The sequence below is a fragment of the Panthera uncia genome, chromosome E3, assembly GCF_023721935.1.
Source record: "Panthera uncia isolate 11264 chromosome E3, Puncia_PCG_1.0, whole genome shotgun sequence".
Classification (NCBI taxonomy): Eukaryota; Metazoa; Chordata; class Mammalia; order Carnivora; family Felidae; genus Panthera; species Panthera uncia.
In genome coordinates this window covers 28344588-28363194 of record NC_064815.1, presented here as the reverse complement: position 1 = coordinate 28363194, position 18607 = coordinate 28344588, and the positions used below count along the sequence as shown (strand labels likewise).

The window sequence follows — 18607 nt, the reverse complement described above, 5'->3', positions numbered from 1 at the left end:
AGGAGTGTGTCCAGATCTGCATTTTCTCTTCTGAGTGACCTATGGAAATTGTAGGAAGGCGACTTGGCCCCTGAAGTACTGAATGGGGGTTGTTAAATTAGCTGGTGTAAGGGGTGCGGGTGCTCAGCCACAGCCCTTTTCGTTCTGAGGAGTCCCTGGCCTGCAGGTTTCCAACGGGGCGGTTGCCATGGCAAAGACCACCCTGGAGCAGCTTCTGATGAGGTGTGCGACACCTTTAAAAGACGAAGAGAGAGCTGAAGAGATCGTGGCAGCTCAGGAGAAGTCCTTTCACCACGTGACACATGACTTGGTTCGAGAAGTCACCTCTCCAAATTCCACTGTGAGAAAACAGGCCATGCATTCCCTGCAGGTCTTAGCCCAGGTCACTGGGAAAAGTGTGACAGTGATCATGGAGCCCCATAAAGAGGTGAGATTTCTGCCACTGGAATTAGGATCATTTGAGCAAAACTTTTGAGACAGTTTTCCTTCAAATCTGACTTGAAGGTGATGTATGACTGGGAACTGTGTGTCCACCTCACGGAGTGCTACTGGACGTGCTCTCTCTGATCTCAGAGGCAGAAAGCGGCGTGCTTGTATCAGTGGCTATACTCGTAGTTGTCAGTGTCAGGAGAACAGAGGGCCCGTTTCCTGGGTCTCTGTAGTACAGTCTGGTCACTCTTGTTTTAAGAGCAGTGACTCTGGAGACTCAGGAGGTAAATGTATTTGACACTTAACTATCTATGATCCGGTGTTCGCACACGGAACCTTCCCTCCCTTCCCTAACTAAAGGACGTTCGTGATAACTTTTTATCTCGTGGTTCTCAAATTGGTAATTATTTTCGAGTACTGTGAGGAGCAGTATTTGCTTTTTAGGGACAGCTGGTCAGTAGTGCTTCCTCCTTTCCTCTCCCAGGTCCTCCAGGATATGGTCCCACCCAAGAAGCATTTGCTCAGACACCAGCCTGCCAATGCGCAGATTGGCCTGATGGAGGGGAACACGTTCTGTACCACGCTACAGCCCAGGCTCTTCACAATGGATCTTAACGTGGTGGAACATAAGGTGTTCTACACAGAGGTAGGGGGGTGGTGGTGCGGCGTGGTGTGGATGGTGATGACGTGTGTCTGGTAGCCTGTCTTTGTGCGCAAAGACTGGTCAGGCAGCATTCAGAGAAGGCATAGGTGGCGACCACAGGCAATCAACCATAATCTGGCCCAGCACGCCGCACAGGTACGTACGTGACAGGCCTGGTGACCAGAGATGTTCAACCACGTGTGGCTGTTTTCCGAGTCCATAGAACTGTGTGAGCCCTCTACGAGGAACCTTGCTGTCCAGGGCCTTAAAGATGTCATCTAGAGAAAGATGTACCATCTGCTCTGATCACCATCATCAGCTGGTGCCCAGAGTAAGACTGGCTCAGAGCAAGGGCCGGTTTATTGAATATGTTCATCACTTAAGAATGTGCCATGCACCGTGGAGAACCTACTTCACAGGAATGCCTTTATTTGGCCCTGATGGCACTCCATGAAATACAGATACTGACGATCCTCGTCTTGGGCAGTGGCAGATGGCATCTTAACAAGTGTTTGTCTCTGTAAACATCCCAGTATGGGGTGACATTAGACAGTGAGAAACAAATTGAACTATAGATACAATCAAATTCTAAGCATTAATTCTTAGAATACAATGTTGGTCTGGGGATCAGTCTCTAGACTGATCTTTTTTAAGACCTGAATCATACTCTGGAGGCATTGTCAGAGTAAACTGAGGCAAAGGTCATAAGCAAGTTTTTTCAGTCCACACTAAGTTTGAATTTCCAGGTATGAAAAATTTGCCTCTTGAGTCTTTAAGTCCTATGTATTTGCTTGGACGTACGATTGTATGATCACGTGGTCTAGCTCTGATCTTTTATACCTTGTTGCATCCCTTGTGTAAGAGTCGATGCTCATAGGACCTGCCAAGGTTCTAGGAGAGCCACCAGAGGATGGGAGGAAGTTTCCTTTTGGTGGATCCAGGTAGATGTGTTTTAACCCATGTGGAAAATTCCTCACCGAGCTTAAGACCAGATCCTTAAGTAGTGCTGGGAGATAAATCTCAGCAAATGTGTCTGGTTTCCCAAGTGCTAATCAGTGTACCAGCTGCATCAAAACATGTGAGGATCTTTTGAAAAATAGAGCCTCTGGAGTCCTCTCCCTGGAAGTTTGGGGTCAGACCTGCAAATCTACCATCTGCAAGCTTCCCCCAGCTTCCCGGGTGATTCTGGTACAGGTCATGTTCGGAACTCGCTCTGTCTAGATGTAGATACAGATACAGTTGTCTGTATGTGTGTGTGCACACGTGTTTTATATGAGGAGAGTAGTACTGATGGAGTGGAATAGGGTGGTGGCTTGAAGTGCTTTCTACTCTCTGTCTTTTTTTTGTTGTTTTAAATCTTTTACTAGGTAGGAATCTTTAAGGAAAAAAACAGTAAAGTTAATAGTGTTCTTTTAAGATGTAAATAGAAGGGGAAAATAGTAGTAGAACCACATATGTGGTATTTTAGGTATTAGACATATAAATATATGCTGGCTTGTGATAAAATGTCCAGAAACATAAAACGTAGCTACAGGAATCTCTGACTAATGGTATTCCCAGTGACTTTCAACTTCTTTCTTTATGCACTTTTCTGTACTTGGCGGGGGGGCAAACTAGTATCACCACTGAAATGCTGAATTATAGAACACACACGATTGTCGAGCACTGGCCCGAGACATTGGGAAGCAGCTCTGAATAAGGAGGGAGATGTACCTGCCACCATGATATCTGCAGTTCACGTGGTCCCCTGTGTAGAGAAAAAAGGTTACGGTATCAGAATGGGTGAGAAAATGTCTCATTTCACTGCTGAGGCTGAGTTTGCTATAGAAGGAAACTCAGTTCCATTTGGTATTAAATTCTCTAGGATTTGAATTTAGTTCGTTGATTGTGGTGTGTGTGTGTGTGTGTGTGTAAGATTGCTGTGTTCTGTTATTTTCAAGGTTATTGTGTCTTGACAGGAAGAGCAGGCTAAAATTATTGTATCTTTTGCAGCTGTTAAATTTATGTGAGGCTGAGGACTCCGCTTTAACAAAGCTGCCTTGTTACAAAAGCCTTCCGTCACTCGTACCTCTGCGAATTGCAGCGTTAAGTAAGTTAATCAAAATTAAGTCATGAGTATGAAGGTGCAGGGAGACAGTGGCTTTTTCTGTTTTTTTAAATTTATTTATTTGAATTCAAGTTAATGTACAGTGTAGTATTGGTTGCAGGAGTAGAACCCAGTGATTCATCACTTCATGTGACACCCAGTGCTCATCCCAACAAGTGCCCTCCTTAATGCCCATCACCCATTTAGCCCATCCCCCACCCACTGCCCCTCCAGTAACCGCCAGTTCTCTATATTTAAGAATCTCTTACGGTTTGCCGCCTTCTCTGTTTTTTTTTTTTTTTTCCTTGGGTTTTTTTTTTTTTTTTTTTTTTTTTTTATCTTTTTTAAGGTGGAATCAAAAAACTTGTGTTTGTAGGAGAACGTAGGGTAGTCAAGCTTCCAAGACTCCAGACACATCCAAATGAGGCGCTGCACGTGGCAGTCTGCCTTTCTTCAAAAAAAAAAAAAAAGTATTTGTGAAACTACCTAATGAGATGTCAATAGATTATACCGATTGTTAGGATTTCAATAATTTTTTACTCCTATAAATGATGCATTTTACCCTATAATAATTAAATCTCTATTCTGTAGTTCTGTCATGACTCTGGTACTCTGGTTTAAGAATTGTCATAGCTCTCGGGGCACCTGGGTGGCTCAGTCAGTTAAGCGACCAACTTCAGCTCAGGTCATGATCTCACAGTCCGTGAGTTTGAGCCCCGTGTCAGTCTCTGTGCTGACAGCTCAGAGCCTGGAGCCTGCTTCGGATTCTGTGTCTCCCTCTCTCTCTCTGCCCCTCCCTTGCTCATGCTCTTTCTCGGTCTCAAAAATAAATAAAAAAACATTAAAAAGAAGAAAAAAGTATTGTCATAGCTTTCATATATTGCCATTTGCACCCAAATCAGAGTATACAGTAAGATTTACTACAACCTGTATAGGCTTCTCAGTGGCTCCATAGCATTTGAGAATCCTGCCGCCTCTAGGCTTTTGTGAGGAACGTCAGTTACACTGTTGACTTTTTACTCCTTTGAATTCTCACTTAGAATGGTCCCCCCCCCTTCTTTCTTTCTTTCTTTTCTTTTCTTTTCTTTTCTTTCTCTATATATATAAATACCCAGTACGAGTTTTTTTTTTTTTTTTTTTTTGTTTACTTTTTCTCTTGCTCTGTTGGGTTTTACGTTCCTAATAAAACATTGCCAAGATCTTCCTTGAGTTAGGGGTAGAGGAGGTAAGAGGCAGACCATTATACCTGCGCTTGAGCAAGGGGCTGGGGTGTGGACGACACAGCAGGTGGGAGTGAGGGGGGTGCTCCGCAGCCACGGTTGGAATCTTTGCTTGTGTCGGGATTGCTTTCTCTGCATGCTTTTCATTCCTGTTGGCTAATAACAGGCATTACTCTTGGATGTTATCTCTCAGCTAACATGTGGGATTAATGTGTGTCCCCTTTTCTATGAATATTTGCATTTTCACAGCCTTTAACTCCCCAAGATGGGAGGAGGCTGCCTGGTCAGACATGGATAGTGGAAGAGAAGCCGGGCTGTGTGTGTGTGTTCCCTTCACCACTAGAGTTCAGGGCCAGCCCTCTGTCAGTCCAGCATGCGTCTGCTTACACTCAGCCATGCTCTCACCCCATGTGAGGATGGGGGAAGTGGTGTCAGTGTGCACTCCTGCTTTTCCCCCTCCGGCCCTTCTTCCTTCTATCTGGACCGGGTAATATTTGTCATGGCCTTTCTGACAGGCTGTTGACTTCCCTCCTAGATAACCCTGAACATGTACGTGAGCTAGAAGACCATGTATTCCTTTGTCTTTCTTGAGGTCGGACACTTGGGAGGTGGTTCAGTGATTCATAGTTTGTGTTGATCGGTAAGAGCCTTTAGACAAGGAAATTATTCATATAATTTTCAGGTTAATAATGAAATTGTGTTGATCTGTCTCCCTAAAGATGCGCTTGCTGCCTGCAACTACCTTCCTCAGTCCAGGGAGAAGATCATCGCTGCCCTCTTCAAGGCCCTGAATTCCACGAATAGTGAGCTGCAGGAGGCTGGAGAAGCCTGTATGAGAAAGGTGAGTGAGTGCGTGTGTGTGTGCGCACACACGGGTGTGAGTTCTGCCTTTAGGTTCATCCTGTTCACCTCGTTTGTGTGCCTGGAAGTCTCTGTTTCGTACACACTGCACTCTGATAACGTCTCTATTTGTTTCATGGTCCTCATGAGCCTTTTAAAATATTAAATAGTAATGAGCAGTCTCGTTCATTTCATCATAAACTTCCAGAACGTATATGGTTAATATTCCATTTTCCAAGGAAAATACACACTTATTGCTAGAGCTGAATGAGCTCATTCTGTTTTAAAGTATATTCTGTTAACTGTTTTCCTTTGTAACTTTTTTTTTTTTTTAATAGTTTTTAGAAGGTGCTACCATAGAAGTGGATCAAATTCATACACATATGCGGCCTTTGTTGATGATGCTGGGGGATTATCGAAGCCTGACACTGAATGTCGTGAATCGTCTCACTTCAGTTACCAGGCTCTTCCCAAACTCCTTCAATGATAAATTTTGTGATCAGATGATGGTAAGCCAAATGCATAAATACTCTCTAATCAGCCTGAAATTTTAAGTTATTTTTTTTAAGTAATACATATACGTGGTTTAAAATTCAAAAAGCATGAAAGGGGGAGGCACCTGGGTGTTGAGCACCCAACTCTTGATTTCAGCTCAGGTCATGTTCTCACCATTCGTGAGTTCGAGCCCCTTGTCAGGCTCCAAACTGATCACGCAGAGCCTCCTTGGGGTTCTCTCTCCCTTTCTCTCTCCCCCTCCCCCTCTCCCCCTCCCCTGCTTGCATGCATGCGTGTTCTTTCTCTCAAAAATAAAGATATTGGGGTGCCTGGGTGGCTCAGTCGGTTGAGTGTCTTACTTTGGCCCAGGTCACGATATTACAGTTCGTAGGTTCGAGCCCTGCATCCGGGCTCTGTGCTGACAGCTCAGAGCCTGGAGCCTGCTTCGGATTCCGTGTCTCCCTCTCTCTCTGCCCCTCCCCTGCTTGTGTTCTCACTTTGTCTCTCTCAAAAATAAATAAACATTTAAAAAATAAATAAGTACCAAATGAATATCTTCTCGATTTTGTAAATAAATAAATAGATAGATAGATAGGTAGACAGACAGACATTAAGAAAAAACAAGAAAGGGTTATTGTGAAAGACCCCCCCCTCGTTCCTGTCCTCCAGTGGCCGCCTCCGGTTCCTGTGTTAACAGTTTCCTGTATGTCCCTTAGAGATGTTTTATACTCAAAATAGGACATAGGTATATTCTTTTGTTTCCCTCAAAAGGAAGCACAACGTATACACAGTTGTTACTTTGTTTACGACTCATCATTTCAGATGAGAACATGAAGTGCTTCTTTCTTCTACTCCTTTCTCCTATTCCCTTACGTGGACGTGCCCTAATTTGTCTCACTGTTCCCCTGCTGAGGAACATCTAGGTTGTTCCCAGTCTTCTGCTGTTACATAGACAGTGAAATAGTGGAACATGTGTAAGAACTTTTGAAGTATTTTGGGTTTTTAGAGATACCAAGGAAATAATTATGCAAATAAAAATACCTGTTTGACCCTGTTTAAATTTGAAGCATAAGCAGTTGAAGGAGGTTCAACTATTAACTTTCGTGTACGTTCAGTTTTGCTCCTGGGAAGTAGACGGTTACAAATAACTTTGGGTTTCGTGGCACATTACTGCAAATGTGCATGTACTTGGCATGCTTCTTTCTTAAGTAGCCTTTGACCATTTAGGTATCTCAAAATATCGAAGGTATTCGTTTTGGTTTTGGCACAGGTTTTCCGCAGCCGTAGACAGGAGTAGACAGGTACAGATAGAGCGTGTGTGGGGTTCAGATGTGTGAGGACCACACCGCTTTTACCTCACGTGTGGTTTCTTCATGTCTGCAGACCCCGAAACAGCGAACAATCACCAAAACACCTACCTGGGAATTGGTAGCATTACGGTTGGTCCTAAAAATTGTAGCTGCTGCCCTATTGGAGTAGAACTGGGAAACAGGGTATTACATGGAAATACATTTTCCAGATTGGAAGCCGCCTTCCCGTTAAGCATCCAAGCGTAACACACACCCCCCCGCCCCACCAGTTTACATCCGTACAGACATTCACAGATGTGGTTCCAGTAAATGAAGTTGTATCGCCTCCTAACGAGAGCACATCAGTTACGCTCTTTATCTTCCATCACGTCACAGCTCTTGGCACACTTGTGTGTCAGATCTGTGCGTGTTCTCAGTGTCTCTGTATTTGTCTCACCTCTCAGCTGTCCTCTCGCTGCTTTTGCAGGCCTGCAGGAAGCAATGTGTTTGTGATCCGTTGGTTGTTTTACAGCCAGTCTGATCCTTCAGATTTGCTGTGAGCTGAGAATTCATTTGGTGAACATCGTTACCCAGACCTTTTAGAACAGCGTGAAGAGACTTACTACCTCACAGCCTGTAGTTCCTGACTTAGGCCCGGAGTCTTTTCCCGGAAGTCAAATCCGTGGGTTTGTGTTTCTGGTTTGTGTAGGGGATCCCCCCTCCCCCTGCTCTGGCATTACAGCTGCTTTCAGAATGGTGAAAATTTCTCCAGGAGCAGAGAGTGTTGATGTACTTGGATAAAGAAAGACTGAAGCTGCTGTTGGTGTGGCCGTTCTCATTTGACACCCACCTTGCCAGAGACCAGCCTGTGTCCGTGCCGACTCTGCTTTCGTGTTCCCGGCATGGGTCTCCTGATGTGCCCGTGCCCGTGCCTGCTGCTCTCGGGCAGGGCTGGTACGCTGGTCAAGGACAGACACATTTGCCCTTCTGTGTATGTTCTTCAGAGCCGCATTCCATCACTGAGCCTTCGTCCTGCCACGCATGATCCGCTTTTGAGGAGAACGGCTCAAGCCCTTGGTATAATTTTACGAGCGAAGACACCTCGGTGTGTAGGATAGGCATTCATGATAACCACCTTAAAAATTTTGGTGATTACTCTGGGCTGATGGCTCGGAGCCTGGAGCCTGTTTCCGATTCTGTGTCTCCCTCTCTCTCTGCCCCTCCCCCGTTCATGCTCTGTCTCTCTCTGTCCCAAAAATAAATAAAAAAAAAGTTGAAAAAAAAAAATTAAAAAAAAAAAAAAAATTTTGGTGATTAGTATCTTTCCAGGAATTTTACTGGCAGAATGTTGTTAGCTTAGTGTATTTAATTTCTTTAAAAGTGTGTGTATTTTAGTGTTTCTCACTGCCTGTTCTTGGGAGCACTGGCTCTATAAGCGTTTAGGTGTATTCATATCATCCGTCCCCAAGCCTCTTTTATCCCGGAGTCTCCTTTAAAACAGCTAGTTAATTCCCCACAGGGCATCAGTGTTTGAAGGACAAGTTTGGACATGTGGGACAGTGAAGATAGTTGAATTATTTGGATGCTCTTGGGCTTTTAGCTATAGGTTCTGAGTGCTTACCTGCCAGGTTTTGCCGGCCACTGGGAGGCTGGGAGGCTGGCCGGCATACACCCAGGCCGGGCCAGAGTTACGCCGGGCTCGGGGATCCCTCTTCTCGGGTTCTTGCCGCAGAACACGGAATCTTATTATTAGCTCACAAAGGTTGCCCTTGCCCTGCACAGAATAGAATTGCTCCGTATTTGCACTAATTGTACAGCCTCTGACTAGATGGGATCCATGATCATCTCCCAGCCCACCCCCCGCACCCACCTTGTGCCCCCTCCTGCTCAGCCAGACATTATTCGTGGCTTTAGGGCCTTTATCTCTCCTCTTCTCTGCCTGGTGTGCTCTTCCCTTGTGCTTCTGGAGTGTCTGCCTCAGCAGGGCCCTCCCTGACCTTGACCCCCTTATCTGGCTGATGCCTGTTCCTCTTTGACAACCCCTTGCCGTGACTGTTCATGGCAGGCACCTGTGTACTTTACCTTATTCTCCCCACTGGAACCGAAACCGAACAAGGAGGGATGATGTCGGCTTGTTCCTTCTCCACAGGGTGCCTCGCCTGGCTCCTCGAGGTGCTCATGAACAGCTTCAGGGCAAAGGGACGTGGTAGTGAGAGGGTAGCAGTAAAATCCCAACGTCAGAATGGCCGGGTTTCGGGACGTTTTCCACTCTACCAGCATAAACTCAGCCTTCTAGAAGTGACGCAAATGCCAACTGCTCTCTTCTCCAGTTCGGTGGTTGGGCCATTTCAAACATGAGTGCTGCTGTCCTCACATTGAATATGATGGAAATTCATGGTTACATATGAACTTCCACCTAAGAACAGCAAGGCCTTGAAATGATCCTGTGTGAGGCAAAAATGTCTAAGAATGTGGTTTTTTTTTCAACAGCAACATCTACGAAAGTGGATGGAAGTGGTGGTCCTCACCCATAAAGGGGGCCAGAGGAGCGACGGAAACGTGAGTGACTTCTTCGCTTCTGGGCAGGGCAGCTGTGCCCGGCACTGCTGTTGCCAGTGTTAGTGTTAGAGCAGTGCTTTTAATTAAGACGCTGGTCAGAAGTCTAGTTTATAGGAACTGTTGACCATATTTTATTAGCATTACGTTTTGCTTTTATTTTTCTGGATGATTGAACATTCCTTTTTATGTTTCTTTAAAATCTCTTGTTCACTTTAATATGACATTTTCATTGATGAGAATTCTGGGAAGCTTGAAATGTTAGTCTTTTAATTCTAGTTTTGCTTTAAAGTGTACAAAGTGTATTTTCTAGACTGTTCTTGGCAGCTGCTGTTTGCATGGTGGTGCATTCCTCAGCTGTTGTTTTCCATTGCTTTCCATCATCATTGCCTCATAAAACTAAGTATAGATTTTAGGACTTGAAACAGTAAGGATAATGCAGTAAAGCATCACATAAGTACTGGTGTGTATGTTTATGGGTCTCAATCCTCCACCCCAGCTATTTGCCAAAAATCAAACAGCCAGTACTTCAAAACACATTTTTATGACTTTAAGTTAAATATTTTTACATGTCTGACGTTGGTCATTCTAAGACTTTGCTGTTAAAAATAACGGTTCTTGCTGTTTTGAATCTAATTTGTATATGTTAATATTCTTCTCAAATATTTTTTAAGTTGATGACTGTCCTATCGGTAGGATCATGTTTTCCCTAAGTTCCTGTTACACCTGGTGAAATTGTACGGCAGTGTCCTAAGGAGGGAATGCTAGAGCTCTTCAGAGGCGTGATCAACGTGGCTTTCTGTATTCTGTGCCTGTTTGTTGGATGCTGTGTTTCATCCCAACTTGAATTTTTTTTTTTTTTTGGCTTTATTATGCTTTGTTTTGACCATTCTGTGTCAAGGTGTTTTGTTTATGTAAGTCTTGATTCCTGCTGCTTCTAAACAGCCAGCTGAGCAAAACTAATCCAGGATTCCAAACTTTCTAGGAGCGTTAATACCACCATAATAACCTCTTTGAAGGTTTGTTATCAGTATACACAGGGGAATATCAGGAACTCTTGGTGGGGGAGAGCAGAGTGGGTTTTAAAAGCCTAAACTCTTGGGAGTAGGTACGGGTGCCTCTATTGTTTTTCCTCCCCATCTCTCATCTGCTAGGTATTTTTGCTCTACATTTTTTATATTTGTTTTATAATAGGCTGTTAATTCCCCGAAACACACGATTCTAGAATAAACATTTAAAAACCTAAGGGGCAGGTGAATTCCTTCCATTAGATCAGAAAGATTCCATAAAAGTTTGACGGAAGTCATTTGGAGGGCTCCGTTGGATGGGGCAGTGGGCGGGGGGCGGAGCTGTGGGCCTCGGGAGATCTTCCAGCTCCCGTGGGAAACATGGTGACCATCCATCCTGGGAGCATGCTCCTGGCAGGCCTGGGAACACCCAGCTCTGCAGGTGCGGCCTCAGGCCATGGTGTTTGGGGTCTACCTGCAGCGTGCCCACGGTTTCGTCATCTCAGCCCAGGGCCAAGCCACCTTTCTGTTCTTGAACTCTGATCATTTTTTATGGATGTTGTTCACGATTGGGAATGGATCTCAGAACATAGGTTGTCCCCATTTGGTTGAATCCCCAAATAATAATTACATAAGGGAGAACCTCTAACTGAAGACATGTTAAATATAAATAGTTGACTATTTATAATGCTGGGTGTACCCTGATGATCAGAGCTTTGCGCTAGCACCGTGTTGAGAAAGGTTTCCCATCTGAACATCGAACCCCCCCAGGGGAGAACTCACAACCGCTTGTGGAGCTGTGTCTGTGTTGGCATGCATGGCTTCACTTGGCAAAGTGACCCAGGTATCTGTGCGTTCTTCTGGGTGTGGGGGCTGTGTCACCGTGACCGGCTGATGGGGCTAAACCACCTGGCACTCTCCTGGCTACAGCTGGGAAAGACAAAGAAAAATTCTTTAATGACAGCGCCGTACATGAAAACTTACTCTGAATAGAAACAGATATTTAAGTGCATTTGCACACAACTGGGTCTGACAGTTTCTCCCCCTGGGCAAGAGTTCCAAAATTCCTGCTTTTCAAATTTGATTTAAGGAAGGGATATGCTCCATTCTACAGTCTCTGAAGGGCTCTATTTTGACATCTGAAGGGTGGAAAGTGTGCTTTTTTGCTGTTGAGCATTTGTTAATTATTGTGCTTTTTCATCATTGTCTTTACTGTCTTGTTTCCCCCAATAATCCTTACTGTGTATGAGTATATGGGAAGTTTTTATGTAAATAACATAAATAGAAAAAAAGATGATTTTCCTCCCCATCCTCAGGAAAGCATTTCCGAGTGCGGGAGATGTTCCTTGTCTCCATTCTGTCAGTTTGAGGTGAGAACAACCCTATTAAAAGTCAGTTTATGACTTGCATTGTGAAGAACGGTTTATATTTTCTTTTCTTTTCTGTTCTTTTTACCTTTCTGTTGCCTTTTTTCATGCTGTAATTTTTGTTTTGGTTCAGCCTGCCATGGAAGGGGTAGAGGTGAGAATCTCAGTGGAGGCCCAGGAGGGGGTGTTGTCGTATTTGGTTTTGCTGTGATTTGTGGTTCTGTGGTGGACGGAGTGCGTTGTGCCTTGGAGTGCGGTGAGCCGTATTGTCTGTCTGTGGCGGAGTTGTATCAGTACCGTTGCTGTGAACTGTCCGGATGCCACGCATGTTACCTATTAGGACGTTTTCAAGCAAGAGTCCAAGTGCTCTGGTTTCTGTATGTTAGAATCGCAGTATGTCAACACCGTTTAAGATTCAGCCGGGTTTTGCTCTCATAATGGTGGTACGAACTCCTACGTCTAACAGCCTCTTGGGAGGAAACTACACAAAGAACATCACCCCTGCTAGGGACTGAGAGGAGCTGTTTTCTTGCACACACCTGAGTGCCTGGCTGCCTGCCCAGAGTTTAAAACCTCCCTGCCCCTCCGTGTCTCGTCCCCCCGCATCTCTCGCTCATGCACACCACACTGACGTAGTCCCCGACACCGTGACTTTGGACAGTCAGGACCCTGAGCTTTCCCTCTGCTGTAAAATGGGAATGATAGCATCTTTCAGTCCTGGCTTCTGGCGATGCTGTGGAGACCAAAAGAAGTGATTTTGTGCCCGCGCTTGGAAAACGTAAACCACGATACGAAAGTACCATTCTTAGAATGTTACAATTTCAGAGTAGACCTTGCTCTGTGTTCTGGGGAATTCCGCAGCGGAGAACTCTACAGGTGAGGTGGGGTGACACTGAGCCATGTTTTCTCGTTTCTTCCCCATCTCACTGTTGGCCTTGTGGTTTGTCAAGGCATTTGCGGAGGTATCTCAGATGCTCCTGGGATGGGGCCCCTCCTGACGGGTGTTTATCATCCCCATTTTACTGTGCTTAGAGTAACGGACATCCTACTGCACACGGTGCGGGGGGGTGTACATCAGGGAGTCTTCCCTTCCGTGGCCGTACTTCTGGCCACGTGGAATCTCTGAATTGCGGATAAAAACTGTGGGAGCCAACACTGAGCATGGAAAGTGGGACTGAGAGCGATTGACCACTGAGCTGTCAGCACCTGGAAAAGTGCAGAAATCTTGGCAATTCACATTCTTTGTACGATTCCATAGAGCCATCTGTCAGCCTCATCTGTAGGTCTGGTTGACGAATATTTTTAGTACCGTGGTCAGTCGTTTATTTACGTTCATGTTCAACTTTCAGGATAAATACTTAAGGATTTTTTGAAGGCTTTTCTCGTGCTAAGTTTTGAGGACAAGAGAAGTCTGTGCCCTCAGAACTTAGTGTATTGGGAAGACCCCGTGATGTCACAGCAGAGCAGACCCCGTGATGTCACGCTCCCCTGGCCACAGGCTTGCTCGTTCCCTCCTCCATGAGGCTCTAGCGTAGCAACCTGTCAGGTCACGTCCAGCACTTGTCCATGCTCTTGAAAACAGACACGGCACAATCACATCAGGTACACAGCTCCCTCTTCCCTCCGTTGACAGATGAAATCTGAAGGCCAAGGGCAGTTAGTTTCCTTGGGCCACGGCAGTAATCTGACATTGGTAAATTGTGGCTTTTTACATGTTAATTCTTTGCTTCTGGTGGCTAGCCTTGCGAATGTAGCTAGACCATTGTAGGGTCTGTAGTGATATTGAGATCTCTGGCTGGCAAAATTAATTGGCCTGTTTTGTAATTTCTGGGTTTCTTCACTAGGAAATGAAAATTTGTTCGGCAATTATAAACCTTTTTCATCTGATCCCAGCTGCACCTCAGACTCTCGTCAAGCCTTTGTTAGAGGTTGTGATGAAAACAGAACGGGCTATGTTGATTGAGGTAATGGTCAAATTGGGGTTAATTCTGATTCTTCCACCATCTGTTGGCTTGTGATGTTTTCACTTCGTCATATCTTAGATGGGGTACTCTAACAGCACAAAGATGTTCCGTGCTAGTATTCGCTTGTGACTGTTGCATGCTCTGGTTACGAGGAGGGACAAATGCATTCTCCTGCCATGGTAGGTTGGTGGACCTAAGAAGCTTCAAGCCCTGAGAGGATGCTGTTTCACCCACATGTTTTCTAGGCCGGCAGTCCGTTCAGAGAGCCTCTCATCAAGTTCTTGACTCGGCACCCCTCACAGACGGTGGAGCTGTTCATGATGGAAGCCACACTGAACGATCCCCAGTGGAGCAGAATGTTTATGGTAGGCACACGGGGAGCTGGGGTCCAGTGTCCCTGCAGGTTCCTGTCAGCCGGTGTGCTCTGCAATCTGAAAGTCATACTTTGTTGTTCAGTGCCCTGCTTTTCTTTTTCTGTAACATATCCAAGTGTTAGAAACCTCATTGTCGTGTACGTGGAAAGTGTGGGCCAAGGAACCCCTCTCTGTAGGATTTGGGTGGTGGTAACAAATGAATGAACTGCTAGGATTATGGAGTCCACAGTCATGAAGTATCATTACCGATAAGGAGCTTTTTGTTAAAAGGGTGCTTATAGCAGCTTTTTAGCCTGCCTAGACAGATTTGGAAAGAACCATAGTGCTCATTCATCTAAACCCTTTGTGAGCCCTGACTGGCTTAAAATAGCTTGTTTGTTCTGTTTTCAGAGTTTTTTAAAACACAAAGATGCCAGACCTCTGCGAGATGTGCTGGCCGCTAACCCCAACAGGTTCATCACCCTGCTGCTGCCCGGTGGCCCCCAGACCGCCGTGCGCCCTGGCTCGCCCAGCACCAGCACCCTGCGCCTGGACCTCCAGTTTCAGGCCATCAAGGTAGCGTCTCCTCACCAGACACCTGAAATCTTCAAAGTTCAGGTGAGATGCTTAGAGAACCCCGCCAGTTCCCTAATTGTCGCTTCTTTGACAGATCATAAGTATTATAGTTAAAAACGATGACTCCTGGCTGGCCAATCAGCATTCTCTGGTGAGCCAGTTGAGGCGTGTGTGGGTTAGCGAGACCTTTCAAGAGAGACACCGGAAGGAGAATATGGCTGCCACCAACTGGAAGGAGCCCAAGCTGCTGGCCTACTGTCTGCTGAATTACTGCAAGTGGGTGCATCCGTTTTGCTTTCTGTCCAGTGACTTGTTCCCTCCCCCCAGTAAGCTACACCGGAGCCCCTCTGAGAATTTGTGCTCAGCCGTGGTCCACTGGCCACGTGCACCCACGTTGTCGCGAAAGCAGCCATAACATAGCCTGTTCTCTCATTTGACCCTGCAGAAGGAATTATGGAGACATAGAATTGCTCTTCCAGCTGCTCCGGGCCTTTACTGGTCGTTTTCTCTGCAACATGACGTTCTTGAAAGAGTACATGGAGGAAGAGATTCCCAAAAACTACAGCATCGCTCAAAAGCGTGCCCTGTTTTTCCGTTTTGTGGACTTCAGCGACCCCAACTTTGGAGATGAACTGAAAGCCAAGGTGAGTCTCACAGTTAGGCGGCTGTTTTGCCGTGGGCGTCGGGGCTAGTTTTCTAGGGAACCAGGGGCACTGTTTATGTTCTGCTATGCCTCTGCGGACACTTAACTAGTAGTCTGGACTGTTGGCGAGGAAGATGCCGCCGTCGAAAAACTTACGGCGGGTCCAGAGTGAGCCAGTGTTGCAAAGTAGGTTGTTGGAGTCCTTGTTTTTAGTAAATGCCTCGTTTGACACGGGAAGAGTAGACAGACTCAAGTTGCTTTTCCTCCTGTTTTGACCCACCTTTCTTGCTGACTGCTTGCGTCAAAGTCAGGTGATGGGTCACACCCTTGACTGAGATCTCGCTGCACGGGTGCAGTGTCCAAGCAAACCCTGGGGGCCCTACCCACCTTGGTGAAGAAATAAAGAGCACGGAGCACAGCGTTGTTTTCCTCCTCCTTCATGTTTACGTTTTCTTGTAGGTTCTGCAGCATATCTTGAATCCTGCTTTCTTATACAGCTTTGAGAAGGGAGATGGGGAGCAGCTCCTAGGACCTCCCAACCCAGAAGGCGATAACCCGGAGAGCATCACCAGTGTGTTTATAACCAAGGTGGTGTCACTATCAGTGCTTTGGCATGGAAAGCAACGTAGTAGATGAGAGAGAACGTGTGAGTGTGTGTGCACGCGTGTTTTGTATGATGGGTTCGCTGAAATAAGCTTATTTCCCTAAGGTTCTAATCTTCCACAGTTGCATTGGTTTATAGAATTGCGTTGGTCATATTAGAATGCAGTGCATTTTTTTGAGGATACTTAAGAATGAACTGACTTTCCACACAAATAGATTCCAGTGAGAAACGGAACATATGTCAGTAAACAGTTAGATGTTGGAGTTGTTTTGTAAAAATCCCTCTTGCTGGTTAGAGTCTTGACACACGGTTTTTGTCTTCACTTTTGCAAAAGAATCTACTAAAAGTCAGTGGAAACAGACCAGATCTAGTTGCCACCATGACCCTTATTGTCAAGTTAATGAGACCAATGTGGCAGCAGGGATGTGTGAGGTTACCTTAGGTGTTAGGTCTCTGTATGTTTACAGTAGCGTTTCCGGTTTGTGCTAGAGAGGTTTTCCTGAGTGACGTGTTTGAGAAATGGCTGCCCGGCGTTCCTCTCGGTGCCTCGGCTGTCCTATGCTGGCTTGGTCTTTGAACTTTGCCTGCAGGTGCTGTGTTCGCCTGTAGGCTGGTAGAGCATTCTGTATACACATGGTTTGTTGGAGTGCTGTGACCAACGGGCATTCCTCTGCAGGGTGTTGTCTGAACGCCCTTTAGGAGGACCCGGTTTTCTCACTCCTTCCATCACCGTTCCGTCCTGGGGCCCAAGTGGATGGGACTGTTCCCATTGGCAGTTTACTGGTTCCTGAAGATGGGCGTCCTTCCTGCAGTTTTCACCCCACCTCTGCTCTCTCTAGGAATGAGAGCTGAGCCCAAGGAATTGTTTTGGGTCCCCATATTGACACTTGCCTCATTCCGGGCAACTGGGGGAGATGGTGCCTGAGATGCGGCCCCTTCCCTTGTGCTGTCTTCTCTAGACTGTCTTTTGGGTCAGATGCTGCTGACTCAGCACAAGTGAGGAGTTGGGATTTCGAGGTCAGGTGAGGGTTAGTGGCACCGGGCAGGTGGGGGCCCCGGGAGAGGCTGCCGGGAAGCAGCAGGTCCAGGGGAGAGGGGACTCGGGGAGCCAGAGAAACCCCAGTAAAAACACAGTTGTGGTGGAAGACTTCAGCCTTTCAGAACTTTCTGGAAGAAAATGTAGTTAGGCCTGGAATGGAGAGTCAGCGCACTTGATTCAGTAGAGACCTGCGGGGTATTCCTCGGGGTGGACATGTTTTCTCATATTCATAAAACAGAAATGTGTCCGATACTTGATGACAGAAAACTGTAACAATTTCTTTAGAGATTTGTTTTCCAGGTAGCATTTTCTTACGATAATACTGCAAAATAAGGACTAGACAGACACTTAACAGCTGACTAGGCAAAAAATCTCAACTACTTGGAAATTAAGAAACTCTGTCCTTGGGGCACCTGGGTGGCTCAGCCAGTTAAGTGTCTGATTCTTGATTTAGGCTCAGGTTGTGATCTCATGGTTCATGGGATCGAGCTCTGCGTCCCTGCTTGGGATTCTCTCTCTCCCTCTCTCTCTACCCCTGCCCCGCTCTCATGTGCTTGCTCACTCTCAAAATAAAGAAACGTTAAAACAAAAAAAAAAAAAAAAAGAAACAGGGGCACCTGATTTTCAGTTGGTTAAATGTTCAACTTTGGCTCAGGTCATGATCTCGTGGTTTGTGAGTTCGAGCCCCGCATTGGGCTCTGTGCTGACAGCTCAGAGCCTGGACCCTGCTTTGGATTCTGTGTCTCCCTCTCTCTCTGCCCACCCCGGATCATGCTCTGTCTTCTCTCTCAAAAATAAATAATTTTTTTAAAAAATTAAAAAAAAAAAAAAGAAAAAAGAAATCTCGTCCTAAAGAAGAGGCCCTCCTTTTCCCCTGAAGGTCCTTCACCCACTGTGTTCAGACTTGTAAGCCTGCCCTTCGTCAGTGAAATTCGTTCCGTGAGTCTCTGATCCGCACACATAACGGGAAAATGGGCATGACCTCGTTGGTTCTCTTGTAAAGCTTGATGTTGTATATGCCGTGCGTGTGCGTGTGCGTGTGTGTGTGTGTGTTTAGGCGCGCTCGTGCATGTGTGTTTGAAGGTGTAAACCTGTCGTGTGGCCCTTGGCTGGTGACACGGCTCAGGACTGGACCCGAGCTCCGTTCTGCTGGTCTCGCCCGCAGGTGCTGGACCCGGAGAAGCAGGCGGACATGCTGGACTCGCTGAGGATCTACCTCCTGCAGTACGCCACGCTGCTGGTGGAGCACGCCCCGCACCACATCCACGACAACAACAAGAACCGCAACAGCAAGCTGCGCCGCCTCATGACCTTCGCGTGGCCCTGCCTGCTGTCCAAGGCCTGCGTGGACCCGGCCTGCAAATACAGCGGACACTTGCTTCTGGCGCACATCATTGCCAAGTTTGCCATACACAAGAAGATCGTCCTTCAGGTACCGCGGGGCGCCCTCCCAACCCCCCCCCCCCCCCCCCCCCCCGCCCCCCCCCCCCCCCCCC

General features: G+C 46.4%; 2 protein-coding genes and 1 long non-coding RNA gene across 13 annotated transcripts in view; 1 reads left to right on the top strand and 2 right to left on the bottom strand.

Annotated features, from left to right (window-relative positions):
- ATP5MF (ATP synthase membrane subunit f) overlaps nucleotides 1-18607 on the bottom strand; it is a 616357-nt gene that overhangs the window by 150932 nt on the left and 446818 nt on the right. The gene's annotated exons all lie outside the window — the stretch shown is intronic.
- Nucleotides 1-18607, top strand: part of TRRAP (transformation/transcription domain associated protein) — a 114088-nt gene that overhangs the window by 41154 nt on the left and 54327 nt on the right. For all 10 annotated transcript variants that reach the window (XM_049639240.1, XM_049639241.1, XM_049639249.1 and 7 more), the window contains exons 26-38: nucleotides 167-427; nucleotides 914-1075; nucleotides 3065-3161; nucleotides 5098-5219; nucleotides 5557-5727; nucleotides 9493-9561; nucleotides 13777-13896; nucleotides 14142-14261; nucleotides 14661-14825; nucleotides 14920-15101; nucleotides 15271-15469; nucleotides 15928-16056; nucleotides 18277-18543. In XM_049639240.1, the coding sequence (XP_049495197.1) occupies nucleotides 167-427; nucleotides 914-1075; nucleotides 3065-3161; nucleotides 5098-5219; nucleotides 5557-5727; nucleotides 9493-9561; nucleotides 13777-13896; nucleotides 14142-14261; nucleotides 14661-14825; nucleotides 14920-15101; nucleotides 15271-15469; nucleotides 15928-16056; nucleotides 18277-18543 (2064 nt within the window). The remainder of the gene's footprint in view (nucleotides 1-166; nucleotides 428-913; nucleotides 1076-3064; nucleotides 3162-5097; nucleotides 5220-5556; nucleotides 5728-9492; nucleotides 9562-13776; nucleotides 13897-14141; nucleotides 14262-14660; nucleotides 14826-14919; nucleotides 15102-15270; nucleotides 15470-15927; nucleotides 16057-18276; nucleotides 18544-18607) is intronic.
- LOC125928579 (uncharacterized) lies at nucleotides 1306-8788 on the bottom strand. Of its 2 annotated transcripts, XR_007459705.1 has the most exons (4): nucleotides 4405-4784; nucleotides 3428-3609; nucleotides 2786-2819; nucleotides 1306-1590 (listed from the first exon to the last, which is right to left on the bottom strand). It is a non-coding gene; the product is annotated as an uncharacterized LOC125928579 (long non-coding RNA). The 2 variants fall into 2 exon arrangements; XR_007459704.1 differs by lacking the exons at nucleotides 1306-1590; nucleotides 2786-2819 and adding an exon at nucleotides 8624-8788 and having other exon boundaries at nucleotides 3438-3609; nucleotides 4405-4534.